Source organism: Prionailurus viverrinus, chromosome C1 (assembly GCF_022837055.1).
Source record: "Prionailurus viverrinus isolate Anna chromosome C1, UM_Priviv_1.0, whole genome shotgun sequence".
NCBI classification, from domain to species: domain Eukaryota; kingdom Metazoa; phylum Chordata; class Mammalia; order Carnivora; family Felidae; genus Prionailurus; species Prionailurus viverrinus.
This window is the reverse complement of record NC_062568.1, coordinates 170,477,514-170,504,209: the sequence shown is the minus strand read 5'-3', so window position 1 is coordinate 170,504,209 and position 26,696 is coordinate 170,477,514. Positions and strand designations below refer to the sequence as shown.

The 26,696-nt window shown below is 51.3% G+C and overlaps 1 protein-coding gene across 4 annotated transcripts in view; it reads right to left on the bottom strand.

The window, feature by feature from the left end:
- Positions 1-26,696, bottom strand: part of SSBP3 (single stranded DNA binding protein 3) — a 164,408-nt gene that overhangs the window by 107,785 nt on the left and 29,927 nt on the right. For 2 of the 4 annotated variants that reach the window (XM_047871912.1, XM_047871913.1), the window contains exon 1: positions 9,715-9,890. The exons of the other annotated variants lie outside the window; for them this stretch is intronic. In XM_047871912.1, coding sequence (XP_047727868.1) covers positions 9,715-9,855 — 141 coding nt within the window. In that variant the 5' untranslated portion in view covers positions 9,856-9,890. Of the gene's footprint in view, positions 1-9,714; positions 9,891-26,696 lie in introns of those variants that run through there. 4 annotated transcript variants of the gene reach the window in all.

Here is a 26,696-nt window from a genome sequence, read left to right as displayed (position 1 = left end):
TCTACAGCAATGCCATCCCATAGTATGTCAGCATTAAAGGACAGGCACAGTTATCATCTGTGCTATTTATTCCCTCCCAGCACCTGGGCACATGGTTAGCACCTGGGCACACGTGTGCTGGGCACATGGTTAGCACTCAAATGTCATATGAACAAAATAACTGCCAGGCATCCTAAGGCACCCAATGTTGGATGCAGGGCTATCAAAATGGTCCTGACACACTAAACGAAAGGACAGAATCTGAGGTTATAAACAATCCTGCCCCCCCCCCCGCCCCCTCCCCTGCCCCTCCACCAGGCAATGAAAGGGCCACAGGCTCCCGGCAAGTGAAACCAAATTAAAAGGAAGCCAGCAGGGAGCCGCCTGTGGTTTCAGCCTCAGAGAAGCAAGCTGCCTTGTCTGGGAGCAAACGGGTAAAGGATTAGTGACACCTTAGTTGTCACTGAGGGCTGGGGGGTGTCATCAGAGGAGATGGGTAGCCAATGAGGAAACAGGTGTGGAAGGGCCAGAAAAACATATCACAATCATTGTTTTTGCGGTTGTCTTTTTCAAGAGATGGCTCCCACTTTGGTCAGGACTTACAACACTGTCCCTTTTTTTCAACCTCCCTCCCTTCTACCCATTTCCACTTCAGGTTCAAGCACCCTGGCAACTGTCCTGAAACTCACAACCCAAGTTGCTGGTCCATCACCCACCCGGGGTCCCTCCAGCCATGACTGCTGGCCGTCACTCCAACTCTCCTGCCCCAGATTACACCTCACCGAACCCAAAATCCAGGGTACTGACCTGGACGCCTTTACCATTTAACCTCTAAGGGCCGAGCCTTATCTGCCACTCCCAACCTAGGACTATTAAGACCCACTAAGATCTAGGACTCGGGGCACCCGCGTGGAAAGGTAGGACAGCAGAGGGACAGTTGGAAGACGCGGGGATCCGAAGGCCAAACCACTGCGTTCCTGTGTGACTGGAGGGGCACGCTGTTTCTGTTCCCCAAGCTCCAGTTCTGCCATCCGCAGAAACTGGCACACGGTAATAACAGTACCTCCCAACTGGGCTGTGGGGAGGGCTAAAAGAAAGAACAAGGGCATGCTGCCGAATGGTTGGTTCTCTTTCAGAGGGAGCTACAAATGCTGTCACTAGGTACTCTGGTCTTCTCTTTCTCACCACTGAAGAATGGACCAGAGTACACGCTCGAAAAGCGGGCCAAGCGCAAGGCAGCCCTCGCAGGGCAGAAGAGGTCCCGTTTTTCTCAAGTGATTAACAGGTCCAAGAAAGGCTGCAGCGCGATTTACAAGGGCCACAGCCAAGAGAGATTTATAGGCGTATGGCCTTCGGATGGTTTTCTAAGACTGCACATCCTCGTTTGGCTGAGGATCTCAGCAGCAAGTAATTTTCTAATTGATTCATTAGCACTCCAATCAACTACTACTTTAGACACAAAGGGCCCTGCTTGGGTCTGAATGCCTGAGCCAGGGATGCTGGCTGAATGGACCACTCCCGCTCCTGGGCTAGCTCTGCCCAGGGACTGTGAAGAGAAGTCCCACACGGAGGCCCTCCAGAAACCATACCTACACGGAAACAGAAACAGAGCCTACGCAGCTTCTTAACTGTTATTTTTCGTAATGAGGATTTTGTGACTAGAACGTGATAATGCAAAAATGCTAAGTGGAAAAAAAAAAAAAAAAAAAAAAGAAGAGCCTGAAAGGAAATACTCCCCCCACCCCCACCCAACCACCACCACCACCACCGCCAAAAGAAGCTAGCACAAAGTTCGTTTTGGTGGTGGAATGATGGGGTGACTTTTTCTTCCTTCTACTTTTCAAAATGAGCACGTACAGGACATATAATTCCTTCGGTTTTCTCAGGTGTAAAGCTACAGCAATTACACCCAATTCCCAGTTACCGTAAGGATGAAATTACATTATGTATGAATAAGCAGTGCCCAAGAGCTGTGGGCACCGGACAGGGTGGGCACTGGACCGCAGTGCCCAAGAGCTGTGGGCCAGGCTTACCCACCCGCTCAGCGACTAGGAGGCCAACCCGCCTCTCAGGCCAAAAATCAAAGTTACACTCAGGGAGGTTATAAATTACTCCTGTCACATGCGAACTGTTGAAGCCACAAATGCTAAAAATTCACAGATCTCAAGGGTAAGGCTGTGAGAATTTAAATATAAATTAAGCTTTAAAAACAATCTTCCTTCATTGTTCCATATTCCTCTGGCATGTGGGATATTCATTTAAGACAAGGTTCCCCAACAGATCAACCGAACAGGGAGGAACTTCCAGCAGATACCGTAAGGGAACAGTGAGAAACTTCGCTGGGCCCTCATGAGATTCAGGGCCCGCCTGCTGCCTGTACCCCGAGCTGGAGAGAAGTTCTCGAACGTAACGTGGCATTCTGGGAAGACTCCTGACTCACCCGAGGCTGGATCAGCACTCTCAACCCACTCAAGCAGACAGCCAGCCACCTACCCATCCACCCATCCAAACGGCTCTAAGTTCATTCTCCATAAGGAACTCCCAAGAAGCAGTGGGAACTCTGGGCAAACTAACAGGCCTCCTTATTATGAAAGATAAAACGTATCAAGCACCCTCAGTCTGCACAGCTTTGGGCCAGACGGGGCTCAAGGTACATAAAAGGACCAAAGGCCTTAGTTTCCTCATCAAGACGCACAAGTTCAGAACTAGCACGGGACACTTTAGGAAGCTTGAAGGAAATGGATTCAAGTCCTAGTTCACCTAGGAAGGACTAACTTGTTACTCCAGGAAGTGGCATTCTCCAGAGAAGCCAAATGGATCCAAACTTCTTGGGCTGGCAGGTACGGAGGCTTCCTCAAGTGACATCATGAAAAGGAGTCAAACTTTTCCACAAGATATCCTGAGGGAAGCTTTGTCAGAAACCCCCCTCCACTTCCCGTGAGGCTTCATCTCCAAACCCCCACCTGCCTTCCCCTCACCTCCCACTCCCACCCTCCAGAGAAGGAAGTGATCCATTTTGTGTCTTATTATGGCAACATTAACACAACAAGGAAAATGTAAGATGTGGGCGGCTATCCTGGGAGTCTCACCTGGCTAGGCCCTGCAGCAGGAAGCCGCTGCATTTCAGTCATCTTTTTGACCATCAAGGACCTACCATGACTGGCCCTGTACTCACTATTATTACTCTTAACAGAAATGCATACACAACGCAAAACTGGAGAACTCAAGCAACTGCTTTAAAATTTCAATATGACAGTGGGGGGAGAGGGGGACACCTGGGTGACTCAGTCGGTTGAGCATCCAACTTCGACTCCGGTGATGATCTCAGTGTTCGTGGGTTCAAGCCCCGCTTCAGGCTCTGTGCTGACAGCTCAGAGCCTGGAGCCTGCTTCGGATTCTGTGTCTCCCTCTCTGCCCTTCCCCAGCTTGTGCTCTGTCTCTCAAAAATAAACAAGCATTGGGGCACCTGGGTAGCTCAGTCAGTTAAACGTCTAGCTTCGGCTCAGGTCATGATCTCGAAGCTCATGAGTTCGAGCCCTGCATTGGGCTCTGTGCTGACAGCTCAGAGGCTGAAGCCTGCTTCAGATTCCGTGTCTCCCTCTCTCTCTGCTCTTCCCCAGCTCACGCTTTCTCTCCCTCTCTCAAAATAAACTCAAAAATAAACATTAAGGGGCGCCTGGGTGGCTCAGTCGGTTAAGCATCCGACTTCGGCTCAGGTCATGATCTCACGGTCCGTGAGTACGAGCCCCGCATCGGGCTGTGCTGACAGCTCAGAGCCTGGAGCCTGCTTCCGATTCTGTGTCTCCCTCTCTCTCTGACCCTCCCCCGTTCATGCTCTGTCTCTCTCTGTCTCAAAAATAAATAAACATTAAAAAAAATTTAAAAAAAATAAATAAACATTAAAAAAATTTTTTTTAATTTCAATATGGGGGTAAATTCTTTGTTATTTTATCCTACTGTAAAACAGAGGATGGTGAATGACAGAAGAACCACAACAAGACCCATGAGGCTCAACTAAGATCCCCCATAACAAGCACAAAACCTACCCAACCCTGCAGAACATAAGCAGATTCTGAGGGGCATGTCTCCTGAATAGCAACCTCAAGAACACAGGAGAAACTGGGGGCAGTGGGTCAGAGGGAGGAGCTGGGCCTCAGGAGCCGTGGGTTTCAGTGCTGGAACCTGACGGTCATGTGTCCTCAGGCAGTCATTCCATCCCTGTGTGGCCCTTGGTTCCCTCATCTGTAAGGAAACCACTAAGGCTCCCCACATACCCCTGCCGTGGGGAAGGCAGGTCTCTGAGGGCCTAGGCCAACTCTGGAGCGAATACCGAGTTTGTTTTATTTATTTTGCATGTAAGGAGACTTCGGCTCTCTAATTAGAACAGGGCACATCTATTCTTTCCATGGAAATCAGGCAGGCCCACTGTGAGAGAAAGAACTTTGGGCCAAAATCTAAGCCAAAGTGGGAAGGAGCAAAATCACCTCTACTTTTATATCCCAGAGGTCCCAGAAATCTTCACCTGAACCCGCACGCCCCCACTCCACCCAGTGACTTACCCACTTATACACACACACACACACACACACACACACACACACACCCATCGATCTACACAGACACACAGCCCAATCCCAGCAGCCTTGCAGATCTTTTCCTTTGGTGGTTCTGAGATGCTTCACTTACAAAGGCCCTGCGGACGTGCTAAATTCCCCCACTACCCCAAGCCAAGATCTCTCTGTGTAGGAAAAGTAGAGCTTGGGTATCCAAGTGAACCACAGGCAGAATCAGAACCCAATTCTGATTACCATCTCCAGAGTCCACGGAGGTCAGACCAAGGTGGGCAGGGTTCCGAGGCCCAAGATGTGGCCTGATCCCTGCCTCCCCCACACAGCAGCCCAAGGACAAGGGCTTAAAATGCATTAAAATGCACCGAATTGGGCAAAATTACACCCAAGCCCGATAAAAACTAGGCAAAACCCTCAAGCCACCTTCTACGTTATTGAAAAACCAACCTGAGGCCCGGAAGTACAGAGGGAACTTTGCCAAGATGCTGCTTCTACCCCCGGACGTGGACCGAGGGACCTGACGGGTGGAATATGATGAAGTCAATTCCGGTGTTTTAGAGATGGGAGACTGTGGTGCAGAGGGGACCGACCACCCAAAGCACACGGGGACCAGAAGTTGAGCTGGTCACACACAGGCTGCAGGTGGCACCTCTGTGCCCTCCCCAGAACACTCCCACATCCCAACACGGGCCATGCTGGCCAGCAACGGGTGAGTGTCTCATTCCACTGGCCCAACCCGATCCTCTGAACCAGAAAACCGAAACCTGTGGCCAGTGCACCCTACCATCCATGGACTCTCCTGATCATGTAAGGGTGCCTGTCCCTCTGACATCTACAGTGCACTTCCCAATCTCCCAAATTCCCACCCACCAAGAACCACACATTCCGGCCCAACCTTCTCACACACGGCCCATACACGCAGTGGAAGGACAGGCCATCAAGGACCTGGCACAGTGGGGGCAAGTCCTCGTCTGGGATCCAGAAGCCCCAAGAGTGGATATGCCCTTGTCTCTGGTCCTCAGCTTCTCCATCTATGAAATGGGAACAGTGAACCTCCACAGCCACCCGCCAGGCCTTTAACACACAGACCTCGCTCTTTCAAAGAGAGGGACGACACCACCTAAAATTCCCTCACGAATCTCAGGCATGCTCAACCTCTCTAGAAGGAAGAAACTGAGGAAAGCAAGAAACCCACGAAGTCAACCCACTGGAACTGCCTGTGAACCGGGACCCGAGCTAACAGAGAACTCTACGCAGGACATGGTGCTTAGAAAAGCACGGCATCTACACATACCAATTACCAGGCCCATGGATTTCTGGGCAATCACAGCCAAGGCGAAAAGAGAAACAGAGCAGACCCCTCTGAGAAAGGTGTCCTCAATACAAGGTCACTCGAAAAGGAAGGCCCCTCGCAGACCGGGAGACCGGGAGCCTCTCTGGCCAGGACTGTGGTGTGAACTAGGAATTCTGTCCGACTTCTCTCTGCTCTGGGCACGGGGCTGGGAGCACAGGAGACGCGCAATGAACGTGTTGAACTGAACCGAATTTCTGGACCACATCCATCTGGAGGTAAGTAAAAGAGGAGGGAAAACCAAGTGTAGATATTGCCCTGGGCGGGGAGTCTCCCCCCACCTTACACAGGGGCCCCAAAATTTAAAGAGGATTTTTGTCCAACTAAACAAGTTCCCTGAAAACCCTTCTAAAAAGCCAGTCCCTCTCAGGGCACTAAAAAACAGGATTCCGTTTACACGGTGGTGTTTTAAGAAGGCAGCTATTGTATGCAGGAAAGCGAACCTGAGCGCACACCCTTCTATCCACACACCCCCCCCCCCCCGCCCTTTGTGCGAGGGGACAAGTCCCACGCTAGGGTTCCTGGAACCCAGCTCCCTCTCCTCCGCCCACCCTGCCTGGCCAGACCCCCATTAACGCACTGCTAGTGCCATCAACACTGTTGTTTTGGAATGTGCCAGTAATTCTAGTGGCAGGAACAGCAAGCTTTAAGCTCAGCAGAGAAACCAGCTGGAGAGGCAGCCTCATGAAATAATGAAATGCCAAACCAACCCCTACATCTTCTCCAGTCTCTCAGGTCACCTACCAGATTAGAAGGCCTGTTGCTACGGCAACCATATCTTGCAAGTGCCGGCTGAACTTCCCCATAATTTTTAACCCTTTAACTAGCTCGAGGAGGGTGGTGTGCAGATGAGCCCAAACCTCGGAGAGTTGGCCGGTTCTGGCTCTGGCTCTGGCTCTGGTGGCGCTTTTACAAATTAAAGCAAGGACGGAGGCAAACAGCGGACGGGGGAGAAGGGCGAAGGTCTCACTTAAGCAAACAGACAAAACAGCACACATCCACCTTCCCTTCCCACTGTCCTGCCACAAAACTACGGCGACGAGCGGCAGCACAGCAAACTTTGCAGGCACCTGGCAACTCGCGCGGAGCACAGGAGCCGGAGACAAGATGGGAATAAACAAAGGCAAGATGGGACCGTGCCTGCCCCTCCCGGCCAGGCTCCGTGCCCTCGCACTGCAGACTATTGCCGGGCCCTTCTGTGGTAAGCAGAAGGCGGACAGGAGCCAGGCGGAGGGGGACAGATGGCCAGGCAAGCACTGGCACTTTCCAGTTGTCTGATGGGCGCCTGCTGCCAAACAAGCTCCCACCTCCCCGCGGCGCACCCCCCCCCCCCCCACCATACACACACAGCTCCCGGAAACTGCGGTGCATATGCTCCAAGGGGAGCCAGAGCTCAGGGGGCTGGCTCTTCCCGCCCCTGACCCCCCACATCTGCAACTCATCGGAGATGCACAGGCAGGGGCCTCCACTCCCGCAACCGCCCAGACCCCTCCCTCCCTCCTTCCAGAGGGAGAGTCTCCCACCCACCCCCAGACACTGAACCCTCTTTGTGCTCAACGACCAGAGTTCAGGGGGTCCCTGAGGAATAAATCCTTAAGATGACTTTCCTCAGCCTCTTGGATTTGACAGGAGAAACTTCATAAAACCACGCAGGGGCAGAAAAACTCGGGCTGGGCTTCGGCACTGGGGGCGAGGCCCCCTCGCCTCACGCCATACCTTCCGTGGGGGGAGACTTGGAGGAGAAAGGGAAAAGGGCCCACCGATGGGAGCACAGGAGGCCTGTGTGGTTTCCCCGAGGGCTGAGAAGGGGTCCCTGGACGGAAGGATGCAAGGAAGGGGGGCTGATTCCTCGAGAGAGCAAAGACAGAAGCGAAGGGGGTAGGAGGGAGGAGAGGAAGGGAAGAAAGCCAGGTACCCAGGACCCAAAGGACAGGCTGGGCAGCAGCAGGGGGTGGGAGGCACTGCCCACGTCTCCCCAGAGTGCCTAACGCAACACCCCCGCCACCCCGCCAAAGCAGGCAAGGGGAAATTGAGGCCACTGTGCTGGGCACACACCACAGCCCCTCTCCTGACAGAAGGCTCTGGATTCACTTAGAAAGTTGGGCAGGGGAACTGGCAGGAGGGGGCAGGATGTGCAACATGGGGGTGGGCAGTGCTTCAGTAGTGTGTTCTGGAGGGCAGGGAGGGGGTTCCCAGGCACTGTACTGGCTCTATCGGGACAGAAAAAGGAGAAAATGCAACCCTGCCCACCCTGTCACCTCACCCCCGCCTCAAGCACTGCCCAGCCAGCCTGGCCACCTCCACCTCTCACCCCTGCCGGGGGACACCTGGGAGGAAATCCAGTCCAGTGAATTAAAGCACTAATGTTCTCTTTGCCAAGTGATTAACGCAACGTACCACAAACGGCACGGCGCCCAGAGAGGAGTGAGGATTTTTATTATCATGCTCACCCGTCACCCAGGCCTTCTGCACGCACAGCAGCCGGTCAGTCAGGTTAAAGAGGAGCAGAAGAGCGGCCGTAGGGTGGGGGCGGCTAAGGGTAGGCCATATCCCCGGGAAGAGGAAGGGAGGGCACTCTAGCTTCAGCTAGAGTTTTATCACTGGGCAGCAAGCACTGGCCACCATGATACCTGGGGGACACTTCCAGGAGCAGCCGGGAGGGGCCCTTCAAAGGAGGATGCTCCAAAGCCAAGGCAGTTGGGCAACCAGTGCTAACTTCCCCTACCATCTAGACATGGGGTCCTTATATTGGGGTCTCCCTCCCTAACCTACTCGAGGGCAGGGCTGTGACCACACCTTTATATCCCTCTGCAGGGTCCAGGATGGGGCAGGAGCTCCAAGAACACTTGGAAGATAAAAAGGAATCGGCTTTTTTCCATTTTAGCCCACCAGATGGGTAGGCTGCCACCAAGCTTACCCATTGTTTGGTCTCATCTATCCAAATCCTCTGGTTCCCTCAACAAATCCATGTCGAGCACTTTCTATGTGCCAGGCACCAGGGACCACATATACAACCGTGAAAACTACTGCCCCTCAAAGAGCACCTCTTCCATGGCAACCATCCCCTGTACTCTGCTGGCTTTCCACCCGCCTTGTGCTCAATAGGCCCTCGGTATCTGATGGCTACACCGGATCCTTGGATTCTCATTAGGTGTGCCCCTAACGCTTGGCCAGCCCACCAGCTCAGGTGGGACAGAGGAAAGCAAGGACAGGGTATGAGGGCTTCTGTGCAAATCCCAGTACCTGTTGGCCAGGGCTGAGCAGCCAGAACCCTCACAGACAATTCAATTCTACAACCGGCAAACTAAAGACCCTTTCTCAGGAGCTGCAGCTCCAGACTCACTCCAGGGTGGGAGAGAGTACCAAGAAAAGATGCAAGAAGCCTTCCAGCTTAGCCTTCCAGCTAAGTTAGCCTTCCAGCTACAAAGGCTAACTTCACTTGCCGTGTGACAGGAGAATGGGGACAAGCTGACTTCTACCCTCTGGACCCCAGTATCCCCTGCTGGCGAAACAAGGGAGTTGTCCCGTCTAATCTCTGAAGACATTCGAATAAGCAACGTTAGAAGAGCAGCACCATCCTGGCTGGACAGGGGTTTTGAACAAAGAACCCAGCGAGGATTCCAGGCAGAGTGGGCCTCCCGCTACGGAGTCCCCACCCACGCCCTCAACAACACAGGGAAATTCTACCCACAGCTCTGAATAATAATAGAAGTAACATTTAGGTAAGGTTGGGGATTAAGCTAAACCTCACATAAGAGGCAGGGATGTTGGCATTTGGAAGCAGGAAACAGGCCTGGGAACGCACTTAATACCTACCACAGAGCAAAGCGGATCGCGGCCAGCTCCTGACTCAAGAGCATCTTCGCCCCTGCCACACTTCTCCCTCTTGCCAACTCCAGACACTTCGAGGGTGCTGGGCCAAAGAGTGGGGCTGGAGGTCAGTTTTGGGAGCCACATTTTCAGAAGAACATTGGCAAACCAGAAGCCAGGAGAGAAGCCTTCCAAAACAGAACAGGAGCTATTTTAAATGGAAACCCACTGGTGCAGGTGGGGGAGTTTTACGGGAAGAATAGAGAACATGAATGAGTTGCTATAATTACCCCCCCCCCCAAGAAAGCTGTCATAAGGAAGAGGGAGTCTTTCTACTTAGTGGTGGTAATACCAAGAACAGACATTAATTCTAATTGTCTAAAACTGAAATGTGCTGCCCTGTCAGGTAGTGAGTTCCCCATCAATGAAGGGGAAGCAGACACTGGAAAGAAAACTTGGGCCAGGGAGTCTCAAGTTCAGAAGGGACTTTAGAGGTTATCAAAAGGTAAGGTGCTGATGGGAAGAAAATGCAAAGGGGAGCATTCAGGCTGTGCATGTTTTAAAATGGCTTTTCCTGGGGCACCAAGGCGGCTCAGTCACTTGGGCATCCAACTCTTAATTTTAGCTCAGGGCATGGGATCAAGCCCCAAGTTGGGCTTTGTGCTGGGCGTAGAGCCTGCCTGAGATTCTCTCTCTCTCCCCGCCAACCCCCTCTGCCTCTGCCGGTCCCCTGCTCATGCTCTTTCTCTGTCTCTCTCAATAAAATACCCTTTAGGGGTGTCTGGGTGGCTCAGTCTGTTAAACATCTAACTTCGGCTCAGGTCATGATTTCACGGTTCGTGGGTTTGAGCCCCATGTGGGGCTCTGAGCTGACAGCACAGAGCCTACTTCACATTCTGTGTCTCCCTCTCTCTCTGTCCCTCCCCACTTGTGTGATCGCTCTTTCTCTCTCTCTCTGTCTCAAAATTAAACAAATAAAATATCCTTGGGGCGCCTGGGTGGCTCAGTTGGTTGGGCATCTGACTTCGGCTCAGGTCATGGTCTCACGGCTCGTGGGTTCGAGCCCCGCCATCAGGCTCTGTGCTGACAGCTCAGAGCCTGGAGCCTGTTTCAGATTCTGTGTCTCCCTCTCGCTCTGTCCCTCCCCACTTGTGTGAGCATGCTCTCTCTCTCTCCATCTCAAAATTAAACAAACATTAAAAAATAAAATATCCTTAAAAATAGAAGAAATAATAAAATAGCTTTTCCTTAAAAAGGGGGGTGGGGTGGGTAGGATTCCTAAGGGGACATGAACATGTTCTTCCTGCCCCTCACTAACCTGCAGAGGGTGTTTTATAAATAGAAAGTCTCCCCAGACATCCTTGGTCAAATTCTTCCCCGCTGCAGAGGTCACTGTTTTTGAGGCCAAAGCTGCAGGTGGTGACTGAGAAGTTGGGTAAGTAAGGAAAACTCCATTATGTAAAAACTCAAATGCTTAGGATGCCTCTGTGGAGCAGACGATCAGAAAATGAGTTGGGGAACAGACCCCGTGTAAGAAACAAGGCAGGTAGGTATTCTCCGTTTTGGGGGGTGGGGGGGGTGCCATGCTGGAATCGATCACCAACATTACCCAATCTGGCACGCTGAGGGTAGAGGGCGGCCACAGAGATCAACATTCACCACCCATGCTGGGAAAATGTTCAGATCACAAATCGGTAATCACCATGAAGCCAGAGATCGACCTCCTGCCACTGCTGGGTGTCAGTGAGAACTAAGTGTATCGTAACTGCTACTCCTTCAGGGCCTTGTTCACTTGCCGAATACAGAGGACCTAGAACAGTGCCCAGCACATAACATGTGCTCAAGAAATACTCGTAGAGGGGCGCCTGGGTGGCTCAGTCAGTTAAACACCTGACTTTGACTCAGATCATGATCTCGTGGTTCGTGGGTTCGAGCCCCACATAGGGCTCTGTGCTGACAGCTCAGAGCCTGCAGCCTGCTTCAGATTCTGTGTCTCCCTGTCTCTCTAGGACCCTCCCCTGCTTGGGCCACCCCTCTCAAAAATAAATAAACATTTTTTAAAAGTTCCTTGAAAGAAAGAAAGAAAGAAAGAAAGAAAGAAAGAAAGAAAGAAAGAGAGAGAGAGAGAGAGAGAGAAAGAAAGAAAGAAAGAAAGAAAGAAAGAAAGAAAGAAAGGAAAGAAGGAAGGACAGACTGACTTGTAGAAAGAATGGGTATTTAAAACAAATGAGCAGACCAAGTATCTTTTCCCTTAGTTTTAGAGTCAATTGCATAACTTCTTTTCTCCCGCTGATTCACCTCTCTCCTCGTGTTCAGGCTCAAAATATTACACGAAAATTATTTTTGCATTCCCCGCATCTATGGTGGGATAAAGGAGCGGTCTAGAAGCTGAGGGTAGGAAGTTATGGCATGGGAATATGGAACCCTCAGTTTGAGCTCCACAAGGGTAGGAATTTTGGTCTGTTTTGTTCACTGCTTTCTCCCCAACGATGTGGTATAACAACACTGACACCAGGAATGCACTCAACAAACATCTAAAAAGCATCAGCAAACACATTCACTGTACCCTCTTGGCAAGTCACTTCTCTCTATGGGGCATCTTTTCTCAGCTATAAAATAATAATGCCAGAGGGGCTCAGGGGTCCTCAGCCAGTTTTTACGGGTTCCCACATCTGTGATCCAGGTGAGCTGGCCACACAAATGGCTTTAATCAGAAGCCTGTCCGGGTCCCCCCAGGAGCTGCCACAAAGGAGGAAGCTAGGAGGCAGTGTGGTGCCATAGAAAGAGCACAGGCTTTAGAACCCATATGCTTAAATCCCAGCTCAAGCTCAGGACACAAGACTCAAGGGATGTCACTGAACCTCCTAGAGCCTCAACTTCCCCATGTGCAAGATGGAGAACCACACCAAGCTACCTCTTCAGATGGCAGTCTGGATTATATGATAACGCCCGTAAAAGCACCTTGCAAGGGTTAAGGTTAGCCCAGAGTGAGGTTCCACAAACCCTCACTCACAGAAGGACCTCTGTCACTTCCAGTTCTACACTTTACGATGAACTTCTATCCTCAATGGGAGATGCCAATTCGGGACCAAAGTATAGTCAAGACCAATTCCCAAAATAACATTATTTGAAGATTCACGATCTATAACTTGGCCTGTCCTGACTACAAAGGTGTAAATGTTTAATCTTATGCCGTTCATTCAAGCTCTTTGCTCCCTTCTCAGAAGACTAAACAGACGAAGGTTTGAAGAAGAGAGAGGGGAAATATTTGGAAAACTGAACACCCCTAAAAGGAAGACGAGAGCCTTTCTGAAGCGGCGATTCAACCCACACTGATGGCTGGAGTGGAATAAGCAGAGAAATGCTGCCCCCAATAGAGCAAGCCCTCCCAGACCTCAGACAGGAGGTAGGGAGCCTGCTTACCCTCCTCCCCACAGTAAAACAAGCAAGGCCGTAATCCATGGTGTATATCAACACAATACCTATGAGCAGCACAAGTGACAGCCAAAATCAAGACAAGTGACCTTACTGGACATACGGGACACACTCAGGCCCTCCACACCACTAGGATACTGCCGGGCAATGTACGTTATCATTAAAAGGTAAAAGACCTCATTTTTAACTCTCCCTGACAGGTAGGCGTGGCCAGCCTCCTGCCCTCCCACCCCCAGGGTCACCTCTCCCTCCTCGCTAAAATTAGGAGGCAACCAGAAGTTCTCCTGGGAAAAGACTGGGGACATAATTAAAAGAGCTCAGCAAAGAAGGGTTCACAGCCTAGCAAGTATTTGTTGGGTAGCTTCAGGAAATATTTAGAATGTACCCCTTTTCATTCCCAGTCTGACATCGCATTTGATTATCTTCACCCAGGTTTTGATTTCCACGGTTAGGACAAGCAGAGGAGACCACAGACCAACACATCCACACAAATACCCTAGCAAGGGGAAGAACTCCGCTTTCCTCACCAGTCATTCATTCACTTCCTCACTCTGGACCATGAGCTCCCCAAGAGCATGCTGGGGGCTGCTGCCAACACTGTACCCCCGGACAACCCCCGGCACAAGTAGCTGCTCAAGTAAGAGCAAACTTCCTCAGGGGGCGCCTGGACGGCTCAGTCGGGAGAGCATGCGACGCCTGATCTCGAGGTTATGGATTCGAGCCCCACCTTGGGTGTACCGATTACTTTAGTAGCCCAGTCGGTGAGACGTCAGACTTTGGATTTCAGCTCAGGTCGTGATCTCACCATTCGTTGAGTTCAAGCCCCACATCGGGATCCGTGCCGGCAGTACGGAACCTGCTCTGTCGCGCTTTCAAAGTAAATAAATTAAAAAAAACAAAAAACTTTCCTCGTGTCCACTGAGTGGTGTCAGTCCACAGAGCAGGCTCTCCACTGACAGTCCTCTCGTCCCCCAAAATAGGCCTGGCAAAGGAAGGAGGTTGGGGGACACCAGGGATTGCTTTGCTCTGTGGAAAGACCAATTAGCTAATGAGTGGAGGAGGGGCATCTGGGCTGAGGCCCTCCTCAGGGCCACAGAGGGCAGCGAGTGAGGACTCCACCAGGTTGAAACCTCCAGCCCACCCCAGGCTCCTCCAAGAGGGCCCTACACAGGCACGGGCTCCTGCAACCCGGAGAAGGAAGTTATTCCACCAGGAAGGGTCACCCAATGGTACATTTCCCACCCCACGTGCTCCCGGCCTTGAAAGCTTCAGGAAATAGCAGGCCCCCAAATCTACCTTGTTTTTTTTGTTTTTTTTTTTTTTCATAGACCAGGTAGTTGGTTTTATTTATTTAAGTCCTAGTTTATCTTCTTAAGCTGTCCAAACATTTGCCAGAGTATCTCAGCCACATGCTAGGCTGCCCTGGGGGTTAGTTCTGCTTTTAGTGGTGGATTTTTTCCCCCTTTCTCTCCCCCCTCCACCCGGTAACAGCAGAGCCTCACATTTGTAAGAGCTGTGCGCTTCCCGGGAGTCACTAATCTGACTGGATGGGGGTGGTGGGCTAGAGTGACGGGTCTCAAAGTGCGTTTGCACAGCACACTCTTGTGTCACTCTGACTGCACATTTCCATGGGGAGTCTGGGAGAGTGGGAGGGGCATAACCCTCCCAGCCTCCACCGTAAGGATGCTCCACTCTGGAGGGCATTCTTGGGAAGGGAGGCGCCAGGCCTTAGGAAGCCCACTCTAGCACAGCACCCCTGAACCCCCAGAAACTGTCTGCTGAGTCACATCTCAGTTCCGCAGGAAAACGATAAAGACATTGGCTTGTCGTAGCCACGTGAGATTTCCAATCCAGACTGCAAAGCTCTTCAATGGCACCCTGCCTTGTTTTGCCAATCTGGGAAATGGGTACAAATGTTCCCTTCTCCTCAACTCCCAAGAGAAGGACCAACAGAGGACGCATGACAGCCCTCAGCAATAATGTGAATACTGAGCATTTCTTCACCTGGAAGAAAAGCATTATTTAGCACTCTTCAAAGAAATGAGGGACGATCCTGCTACCACATCAGCCATCTGATACCACACTGACAGTTACAAAGAAGAGGGGTAACCTTTATTTACACTCCTTTACCCCCACTAACCACAGTGTCCTCAGGCCCTCAAAGAAGGAGCCTCTCAAAGTAGTTTCTTAAAAAAACAAGAAGTTGTGTATGAGCAAGGAGCAGAACAGTGCTGTCCCTGAAACAACCCCAGGTACCACCGATTTCTTTAATGTTGAAATAAAAGCCTAAGAAAGCCATACGCTGACAAAAAGCAAGCAGGGTTTGTTTTTTGTGGGTTTTTTTCCCCCTCTCCCTGTCAAGATGTATCACAGGGAAAATATAGAAAGAAAGGATACAGGGAAAAAGTATGCTGTTTTGTGGTAGAGTTTCCTTAATCAGACTTAAGCTGGGATTTGCCAAATCTTACAACTCTTCCGAACAGGGTAATTTGCATAGAGCTAGACACTCCTCTCCAAGAGTCTGGACAGACTACCTCCCAGTTACCAGAGTGGAAACCTAGGGGGCAGACCAGATTCGTGGCAAGGTTGGGCCTCAGGAGAGCTCAGGTTGGTCCCTAATTCAAGTAAGACATTCTTCCCTGAAGAAATTCTTCAGCTGAATGTCTGACTTTAGCTCAGATCCTGATCTCACAGTTTCTGGGCTCGAGACCTGCATTGGGCTCTGTGCTGACAGCTCAGAGCCTGGATCCTGCTTCGGGATTCTATGTCTCGCTCTCTCTCTGCCCTTCCCCCACTCACACTGGCTCGCACTCTCTCTCAAAAATTAATAATAAACATTAAAAAACAAAAACAAAGAGAACACTCTAGAGCTAGGGCTGGCAAACTAAAGTCCACAAGCCAAATGTTAATAAAGTTTTACCGGAACAGACACACCCCTTCATTTCTGTATTATATACGGCTGCTTTTGCGCTACGACGCAGGGCTGAGTAGTTGCGACAGAGACCATGCAACCCACAAAGCCTAAAATATTTATTACGTGGCCCTGCACGGAAAAAGCTTGCTGAACCTTACTCTGGAGTCAAACATAACCCACTACAAAGGGTGTAATAATAGATGGGTTTCAAAGAATGAGGATAGCTGGTTCGGCACCTCCACTTCAGAGGTGGAGAAACTGAGGCACGAAGAGGAGGAGGTGACCTGCCAAGGTCAGGCTGCAAGAAAGACTGAGAGGTCCCTCCTGCCTTCCCACCCAGCACTCCTTTTAACACAACACAATAGGTGAGGCTTCTCATAATAAAACACCAGCGAGGAAAAAATATAAACAGAAAATTCAATTCTGCAAACGTGAATGCCTGGCCCAAGTTTAACATCAGCAATGTAAAAAATGGGGAGGGGAAGGCGACATAGAATGGCCTATGCAAATTAATATCCAAAAAGACACACTATTTTAAGCCCTTTAGAAATACCCCTTCCACATACCCAAAGCGCATGTGCTAATTACAAATCCCGCCCTCTCCCTGCCCAGGCAGAGGCCCACCCCTCCTCGCCACTGTGGTAGTGAACTTGGCAGTGCTGAACCCAAACAGCCCGTCTTTACCAGTTGTCTGCAATTTCAGCTTCTCTTGGTTCTCACACAACTCTGCCCTTGAGGAGACCAAATTAGAGAGGTCTGTGCTCATTTGAACACTCTAATAATTAAGACCTCTCCCAAAAGGAGCGCCCAGCACTTCCCCCAAAACAGCTACTGGAAATCGGGCTGAGAGGGAAATGCAGATGGGAAAGACCCAGGCCTCCGCAGAAGGGGCAGGAGGGAGGGTTCACATCCACATCCTCCCTTTCCAGAGCCTTCCTCAAACCAGCACCAGGGAAAACCCTGGACACCGTGAACAGTGCATAGGGGTGAAGCAATATTACAAAGTGAAAATTAATTAGCTGGCATGTTGACAGAGGCTCCATTGTGCCGCACGGTGAAGCAATCAAAGTGCAAGGGCATCACACACAATGTCGAAAGGCCCTTGGCAGCCACAGGTACGAGAGGTGAGGACATGCTCTGTTGTGTCACCAATATGGTTCCCTCAAGGAAGGTATGCATGCCTGTGTGTGTGTGTGTGTGTGTGTGTGTGTGTGTGTGTGTAATGGCTAGTATAAGACAAACCTGGAAGTAGATTTTCTTAAATGAATTTCAAAAACAAGCAATGACCAGCAACCTGACACGACTCTACTCTTCGAAAAGCTGAAGGGAAGGGCAAACACAAACCGAGGAACAGCAGGCAGCTTGCCTATGAACCACCGAGTGGCACGAGAGCAGGGCAGGCAGGTTGGGAGTTGTCACTCGCAAGGCAGATGCCAGGAAGGGCAGCTACTCCCCCACTCAAGTGACAGAGCAGGGAGGGGAGGAGGCCCAACTATCACAGATATTAATGGCTCTAGGTGCTCCCTGACGTGCTTGCAATCACCCTATCCAGCCATGTCATGAACTGCCACTCCCACCAGCCCGCACACCCTGGCCATCCCCAGCTCTGCCAGCAGCGGCCTCACCCCCCAGCCTTGCTCATGCTGGTTGCTACACCCCTCCAGACTGACTCTCCCTGAAATCCAGTGGGCTGTGCAGCACGGCCAGTGAGAGCAATGAATGCCTACGCTCAAATCCTCGCTCAGACCCTTACTGTGTGACCTACGGCAGCCCGCTTAACCTCTCTGTGTCTGTTTCCTCACCTATAAAACTACAGTTCTCGCCTCATGGTTATTCGTGTGGGTAAGATGAGTTAGGTTACATAAAATGTGGTGAACACTGACCGACACAAAGTCAAGGCTGAATAAGTTAGCATTATTAAGGCCCCCCCACCCCTCCTTCTTGGAGAGCACTGCCTTCAGAAAGCCTTCCCTAATACCCTCCGTGGTTTAACTGCTCCCCCACTGGAGCCCGGGGCTCCAACTGCTGCTAACACCTCTCTGGTGACATTTATAGCTTACTTATAGCTTATGTTGTATGCATGGCTATTTATATAATTGTTGTCCACATGACTCTGAGTTAGGCAGAGTAACTAACTACGTCCATTCCTATATCTTGCAACGCGGGGGCACAATCTCAGGTAACTTTCTCGAACCTTCATTTGTGCCTTATACCAGACCATTACATTGTTGGCTCATAATTCTTGCAAAAACCCTGTGACGCTCCAGACTCTTACCCCAAGTATATGGACGAGAGATTTGATGTTTTATCTCTCATGAATGGGTGACTTACCCAAAGTTACAGTGAGTTATCATGCTGCTATTTAATTTGGGTTTGCTGAAATTAAAGAAATAGAGTGGGCACGCACTAAGGCCTCCTGTCAGAACTGAAATGCCTTTCAGGGCTGAACCAGAGCAGATATTAATACATGTAAATGCAAAGAAAGGGACCAGAAGGTTAAGTCTGGTTGTCAGAAGAAAGAGGGCAGCAAGGTGCAAGGAGGTGCTCTTTACTTTTTATTTTATATACCTCTACATTTTAGCAGTATTTAACACAAGAAGTACTTGGGTACCGGGGTACCTGGGTGGCATCTGACTTTGGCTCAGGTCATGACCTCACAGCTCATGAGTTCAAGCTCCGCGTTGGGCTTTGTGCTGACAGCTCAGAGCCTGGAGCCTGCTTCAGATTCTGTGTCTCCCTCTCTCTCTGCCCCTCCCCTGCTCGTGCTCTGTCTCTCTCTCTCTGTCTCTCTCTGTCTCTCTCTCTCTCTCCCTCTCCCTCTCAAAAATAAACATTAAAAAAAAGGTGCTATTCACATAATTAAAAATTAAGAATCACGTTATACTCATCTCCTACAAGACCTGTAACCACTCAGACTTAATTCGAATAAACGTTAGAGATTCCTGGACAAAAGGCATGGCACGATCCAGCTTTGTAGTCAGACAAACCAGGCTGCCAGTCCCAATACTGTCCCTCTTATAGCTGAGTGACACTGTTCACGGTACCCAAATTCTCAGCGCCTTAGGTCCCTCGAGCAGGAAAGGGACCACGTGATCTCACGGGACTCATCTGAAGCAGCAAACAAAGTTCTGATGCACCATCTGCACACAGAAGGCCAGAGTGTGGCTGCCTCCCCCTCGTTGGAAGGGTTCATTCTAGTCCATATCCAGGAGTCAGTCCTCCTCCAAAATGATCTACTTGAGCCAAAAGGAAGAGGGGAAAAAAGAATGCCACCAACCACTGCTGCCCGTAAACCTCCACCCCTGGTGCTCCCGGGCAGCTCAGTTGGCTAAGTGTCCAACTCTTGATTTCGGTTCAGGTCATGATCTTAGGGTCATGATATGGAGCCCCGCAGGGGCTCCGCACTGGGTGTGGAGGCTGCTTAAAGATCCTCTCCCTCCCTCTTCCTCTGCACCTCGCCCACCCCCCTCTCAGAACACCAACCACCCTTTAGGAGCCAGGCAGGATCCAGGCAATAAAAGTGGCGACAGAAACCTTCTTGTAAACGAGGCCCCTGATACCCCATTGTCTCTGTAGTCCAATCTGTGCCTCTTGCACAAGGTTTCAGGGACATAAAAAGCATTCATATAAATGGGTCTCCACTACCAAGCTCTTACACGGGGAAAAACCTCTCAATCTAAGTCAGTTAATATGTATGAAGTCCCGGCCGCTGGAGCGGAGCTTCAGCAGGGTGAGAGGAGAAAGAGCAAGGGGCCCTCCAGTGCCAGACCGGCCAGATAAGACAGCATGGCCAGCAACATGAGGCCCTCCTCTGACTTCCCAGGTGCTGGTTACCTAGGCCAAGGCTGCCTGTGCAGCCGGCGTCTTCCGACTCCGCTGGTTAATACCTTTGCCAAGAACGACGCTGGGAAGTGAACCTCGGAGGCTATGAAGCGATGTGGTGGCAATTCTGATGCACTTGTGGTTATAAAGCATGCTGTGGATACCATGTGACCCAACCATTCTGCATCTAAGAATACCATCCCATCTACGTGCACAAATAGCCACGAGGACGTTCATCACAGTGCCGTTTACAACACAAGAAAACCGGCAACGATCTTAATGTTCCATCATGAGGGACCAGAGAATTACCTGGTGATCACTGGAAAAGACAAAGTGTCTAAAGACATGGGAGGGCAGAGGGTTATGGGAGCCCTTCACGAGACACCAAATCAGAGGCTTTGTGATGAAACAGACAGCTGTTAGGATGGAGATACTACATCGCAGCCCAGGAAAAAGGACTTGTTCTTGGACTGACAACCAGACCACAGCTGTCCTGGGGAGGTGGGGGGGAGAGGGTGTGGGAATCAGAGGCCCCTGGGTGGCTTAGTTGGTTAAGCCTCCAACTCTGCTTGATTTCGGCTCAGGTCATAATCTCACAGTTCTTGAGTTCAAGCCCCACGTTGGGCTCTGCACTGACAGCACAGAGCCTGCTTGGGAATCTTTCTCTGCCTCTCTCCCCTACATGCACATGTGCTCTCACTTTCTCTCTCTCTCTCTCTCTCAAAATATAAATAAGCATTTGAAAATACTGATCACCGGGACACCTGGGTGGCTCAGTCAGTTAAGCGTCCAACTTCAGCTCAGGTAATGATCTCATGGTTTGTGGGTTCAAGCCCCACGTCGGGTTTTGTGCTGACAGCTTGGAGCCTGGAGCCTCCTTTGGATTCTGGGTGTGTGGCTCTCACTCTGCCCCTCCCCCGCTCACGTTCGGTCTCTCTCTCTCTCTCTCAAAAATAAAATAAACATTAAAAAAATATAGATATATATATTCATCACCAACTACAACCCAGTCACTTTCCCACCTGCAGTATTTCTGAAACCGTTCTGTGGCCAAACACGTTTGAGAATCACTGTATTTTATACTATCTGTCCACACCCCACTACCTTACCGTACCCGACTTCTGAGATCTGCAATGCATCCCAATGCACTAAAAACTCGAGAAGCCCTAGTTAAAGAAACTGCTTACCCCTGCGTTTCGCACAAGAAGCTGGCTGCAGACCCTTCACTGAAACCTGTTTGAACATCTCACTGAAGAGCTGGGGAATGCTGACAAACTAGAAAGTACCCCAGATGTGGCTGGGAGGCATGGGGATCCCTCTCACTTACTAGGCAATCTTCAGCTAAGCCATCTCTTTTCCCTGGGCACAACCACTCCGCCTGGGAACTGAACTAAATCAGAGGGTCACGGGGGCCAGGAGGAGGGGTGTACAGGTGGGAGGTGCAGCAGGCAGGACTCAGCACCCCACGTCCCTTCAACTAGTGGACAGTTCCGTTTTCTGTTTTATTATTTGGTCTTCCACAGAAGCCTTCATTTAAAGAAAGGGCTCTCTTGCCACCAAGAAAAAAAAGGAAGTTAAAAAAACTACCGAAGCCTATGCCCTGTAAGGTACCTTCTAACCATTACAGTTGGCTTTCTTTAAATTCGTATTTCATGTGGGAGAGTCCTCTCAAATGGAGGGGCCGGGCCAGTCTTTCTGGAAAAGGTGAGGGTTTGAGCTGAACTTACTCCAAAAGAGGCTCCGCAGGTTTAGGGTTGGGGATGAACCAGGGAGCCTGCCCGTGGGCAGGAAGGCGGGGAGCGGGGTGACACTGCTGGGGGAGATGAGAGGGTCTGTGCAACTAAGTGGACGGATGAAAAGGCACCTTGGAAACCAAGGTCAAGAATATCCACGTGGAGGCTGACAGCAAGAAATCGGCTGATGTTTGAAGAGTTACGCGATCAAAACAAGAGAGCCACTAGTTAGGTGACCGTGGCGGACAGTTTCTGTGGCTCAGCATGGAGGAAAGGCTGAGGTGAAGAAGTGCTCATGGTCTGGCTATCCAAGGTCAGATGCAGAATTCAAGGTTCAACTTGAATGAGAACTTCAAACTCAACCTCCACCTCAAACCTGGTATCTGATGATGCCCAGAACAGGCCTGGATATTCAGACTCGCCAACCAGTCTGAGAACATGACCCTGGTCTTTTGGCCGAGACAGAGGATTCTCAAGGATGGCACCCCCAACGACCTCCTGGGCACATACACCCCTCGACGTTATCACCCCTCCAACACGCAGGATCCCCACATCCCGTGAGGGTCTTTGTGTGGAGTGGAAGGTCATCCTTGGGACGACCCATGAGAAAGCAAAACACGGAGTGGAAGAGAAAGGCGTTTGTGCTGCCTCCTCCATGCTTTCTCCAACTAGGAGGGTTCAATCACGTTTCGGCAATTAGCTTGTCCCACCTTCCATCCCCTTCTGGATCACCATCTGGCACTCCAATTCGAGCAGCCCTCCCTCCGTCAACCACTACGCATCTCACTGAGACTCTCCAGGGCCTTCCTGGAAGCCGGTAGTTGGCTCTGTCAGAAAGGTGCACGGCTTCCAACTGGAATCCAGTTACAGTGCGCATCCGGCTTTCACTTATCTAGAAATCCAAACAACCAGGAAACGCAGGCAACGTCACTGGCCCACTTCCAGCTCGTGTGTGACACCGACGACAAGGAACTCCCCTTGCATGCCGATGTTGTTCAGCTGACAACGGCCGGCTAGAATGCGCTACTAAAAGTAATTGGGAACCCGGGGCGCAAGGGAAAGAGTCGCGGTGATCAACTTGCAATGTCTGACGCGAGCAAGGGAGGAGTGTCGGTGTGTGCACCAAGCATTTGCCATCTGTCCTGTGTACCACGACTAGACTGGATTTTACTCCCAGCTTCACCGTATACTGGACGTGTGACTTGGGAAAGTCACAAAAGCCACCTACCTGCCTTTTCCTCCACAAAACAGGATAATAAGCCTTGTCCGTCACTCCACCAGGACTGCTGGAGGGTGCCAACAAGCTCGCGTACGGGAGACCGTGCTATAAAGTATCCAGTGCGGGGGATTATTATATTTAAGGGATTACAGTTCCTCTCCACAAGAGTGGCCCTGAGGCACTACACGATCCTGAAGAGGCTTCTAAATCAACAAAGAATTAGCACAAGCGCGGTGGCTGGGAGGGTGGCAGTCCTGATGAGGCACGGCTCACTTCTGAAGTTGGGAACGGTTCTCTGCCGCCGTCACACAGGACAAGGAGACCCGGGATCCCTGCGTCCTCACGGATTCTTCACGATGTTGCCTGGCACTGTGCTGCGGCCACACACGGCCTGCAGACCCAAAGGCTCAGAACCACAGGGGCCGGTTTGCAAATCAACAGGGACAACTACCTCATCCCAGCAGGGGTGAGGCGGGAGAGAAGTAATGAATGATACCGCTGCCCGGAGACCACTCAAAGGGGGTCTGGAGGTCTTGTAAAGGGCCATGGTGAAAGGCTCCAGGCAACCCCAAAGCTACGGACGCTTGTTCCACTGCATTATTTTTATAACTGTACTGGGTCACCATGCTGGCAGACGCTGGACTGTCCACACAGGGGCCGCATGTTCTCGTAGGATGGAGGTGTCCGGGGTCTGGATTTGCTCTCGGGAGGGGGGGGGGGGGGGGCGGTTCATACACCAGCACCAGGGGCAACTGCATCGCTGTGGAGTAGAGACACCATCACAAGCTCAAGCATCCAAGTGGGGGAGTCTGGCTCTCAGGGTTTGAACGCTGGGTCTCCCATGCTGAGAGAGGCTGGAAAACACCCTTAAATTCTCTGCGGCCCAGGTTTCAACTGCAAAATGGGATATTGCCTGCCTTACAGGGTTGGTTATGGGAATTAAGTCACTTCACGCATCCAAGACCAGAGTCTGGCACAGACCAAGAGACCACATGTCCACGAGAAAGCTTCACCTTACACAACCAGCATGTTTGGAAGGCGGTCTCTGAGAAAGCCCTGGTAAAACTGTAAGCCTTGCCTTACGACACACAGGAGGGCCTGGCAGAGCCTTCCCGTGATGTAACGCAAGAGGGCAGGGACAGGAGGAGACACGCCCGACTCAGAATCTCAGCGCGTCTTGTCAATTATTGTGACTTTGGATGCATTATCCACCCTCCAAGCTGTTTCCTTTTCTACAAAGCGAGGCCAAAATCACCCCACAGGACTGATGAGAGGACCATCAATAATAATTACTAATATCGAGAGATAAGACACAATAATGAAAATGACTACTGTTTACCAGGGCCGTGCGTGTGCCAGTGCTGGGCCGGGCACTCTGCCCACGTTTTATCTAATCCTGCCCAAGTCCCACAGGCTCCTGGCCTCTCAATCAAGGACTGTGGGGGAGGGGAGAGACTGCCTTATGGTTGGATATTTTCTCCCTTGCAACCACCCCTCCTGAAGTTGCTGGGGGGGGGGGGGGGGCGGGCCACAGCTCCCTGCCCACAAAGCACTCTCTGGACACACCCCACAGAGCAGAATCCATCCGAGAACCTCACTTCAGAGACACGGGTTATTCTCATTTTACAGATAAAGAAACTGAGGCGGGGAGGACTCCCCAGCTCGCCCAACTAGTGGGTCGTACCGCTAGTTAATGAGCATCTCCCTCTCGGCAATAGATCTGATCCTGTCAGGCAAAGCAGTAACTCAGAAGTGGCCATGGTGGGGATGTGTCTCTGGAGCTTGGCTCTCGGGGTGTGAATGCGGGATCTTCCATGCTGTGTGAGCCTGGAAAAGCCCCTTAATTTCTCCGTGGCCCAGGTCTTCAACTCCAACATGGGATAATACTTGCTTCACATGGGGCGCCTGGGCGGCTCAGTCGGTTAAGCCTCCGACTTCGGCTCAGGTTATGATCGCACGATGTGTGAGTTCGAGCCCCGCGTTGAGCTCTGTGCTGACAGCTCAGAGCCTGGAGCCTGGTCCGGATGCTTTGTCTTCCTCTCTCTCTGCCCCTCCCCCACTCACGCTCTGTCTCTCTCTCAAAAATAAACATTTAAAAAAAAAAAAAAAAACTTACCTCACAGGGTGGGTAATGGGAACTGTCACTTTGCACACACAAGACCAGAGCCTGGCACAGACCCGGAGCCCAAATGTCAACCGCTGTCGATGTTCACTGTCCATAGGCCTCCAAAACAAAGATCTGCACCTGCCGGGGAAGTGCTTCCCCTCCACTTTCTCTTCCTCTGTCTCCTTTGCAGCCTAGCGGCAATACCCCCTCCGGAAGCCCCTGAGGCGGCCGGAGACTCCCCTGTCTGGGTTCCTTTCAGATTCTGCCTGGATCCCCTTCCCAGCACGGACTAGGACCTACCTACTCGACTGTCAATCAGTCTGCCCACCCCTCTGGACAAAGATCAACTTGATCCTCACCCAGTTTTGTGCCCCCTGAGCACCATGCTCTTGGCAGGACCCAGATGACACTCGATAAATGTAACCAAGTGACTGGCAAGCCACCCTCCACAGGTTTCCAGTTCTCGCACCAGTCATCTTTTACAGAGGGGCCAGGAGTGTCAGAGAAGGTGCTGAGCATCACACATCTGCACTGCTAATGTACACCTGTACCTTGACCCGTTTTCTGGATGGGTAAACTGAGGCTCAGTGGGGCCATGTGATTAAGTTAAGGCCACACAGCTGGAGACGAGCTGGGCCAGGACAAGAGCAAAGTCTACGGACTCCAGCAGACCTTCCTGCCTAGTCATCCTCTACTCTGTCTTTGCTTTTCTTCCTCTTCTGTTCTTTTGTGTGTATGGTCTAACAGCGATGTGGCATCTTTTTGCACAAAGTGAGGTGTCCCTGCATATAATTTCCCCGTTACTGGGAACAATTAATAGCAAACCAACGGGCCTCCTCACTGGATGGCTCTGAGGCACCCAGGCCCTCCCCCCAGTGTCACCTGCACTAACCCACTGACACAGACACTCAAATGCCACCTGACTGACTGACAGCCTGGCTTCCACCTTCTTCCCTCTTCCCCTCGAGGGCCCCCAGAACCAACAGGGGAAGTTGGTTGCTAATAGCAACGGCCTTGGGAGCAAGGTGAGACCTAGCAGCCTGCTGCCGAGGGCTGGAGGGAAATTTTCAAGAGCCTCTGGGGCCTCTTTCCATCAATCAAGCCGGCCTCTTCCCTGCCTGGGCCTCAGTTTCCTCTTCTATAAAAAGCAGGCGCCACCTTCCCTGATTCTAGTTGTAGAACTGAGAAGAGTTATGGGAATCCAGCCAACTGGGCCTCTGACTGTGGGGCGGGGGGTGCTGGTTGGATTTGGATGGGTCAGCAAGTGTTTTTAAAACACAGGAATGCCTCTCAGCACCCCAGCTCGGCAGACCCCCCACCCACCCACACCCCCCCCCCCCCTGCCAAACACACAAAATTACACCCAAGAGCAGCATCTGAGCTGAGTGCCATGGGCTGAGCCTGTTCCAGGCTATGTGTGATCTGGGACCACCAGAGCTAGAGCTACCATTATTTCATCCCATAATCCCTACTAGACTATAAACCTGCTTAGACAGGAAAGACCAGCTATTCTTGATGTTTAGAGTTGGCACCCAGGAAGTTCACAGGAAAGAGACACAGGTTGCCTGGGGGTGGCCAGGGTGGCTCGGTGGCTGGGAGCCCTGAGTCCTAACTCCTACAGCTACCCACAAGGTGGGCGCGGGCTCCGGGAATACAGCCCCTCTGAGCAAACACCCTGGGAAAGTGGTCTCAGTCCCCGTGACCCTTGTTATGAACCCCCTCAGCAAGCCACAAAAGGGCAGTCATCACTCCTTTCAG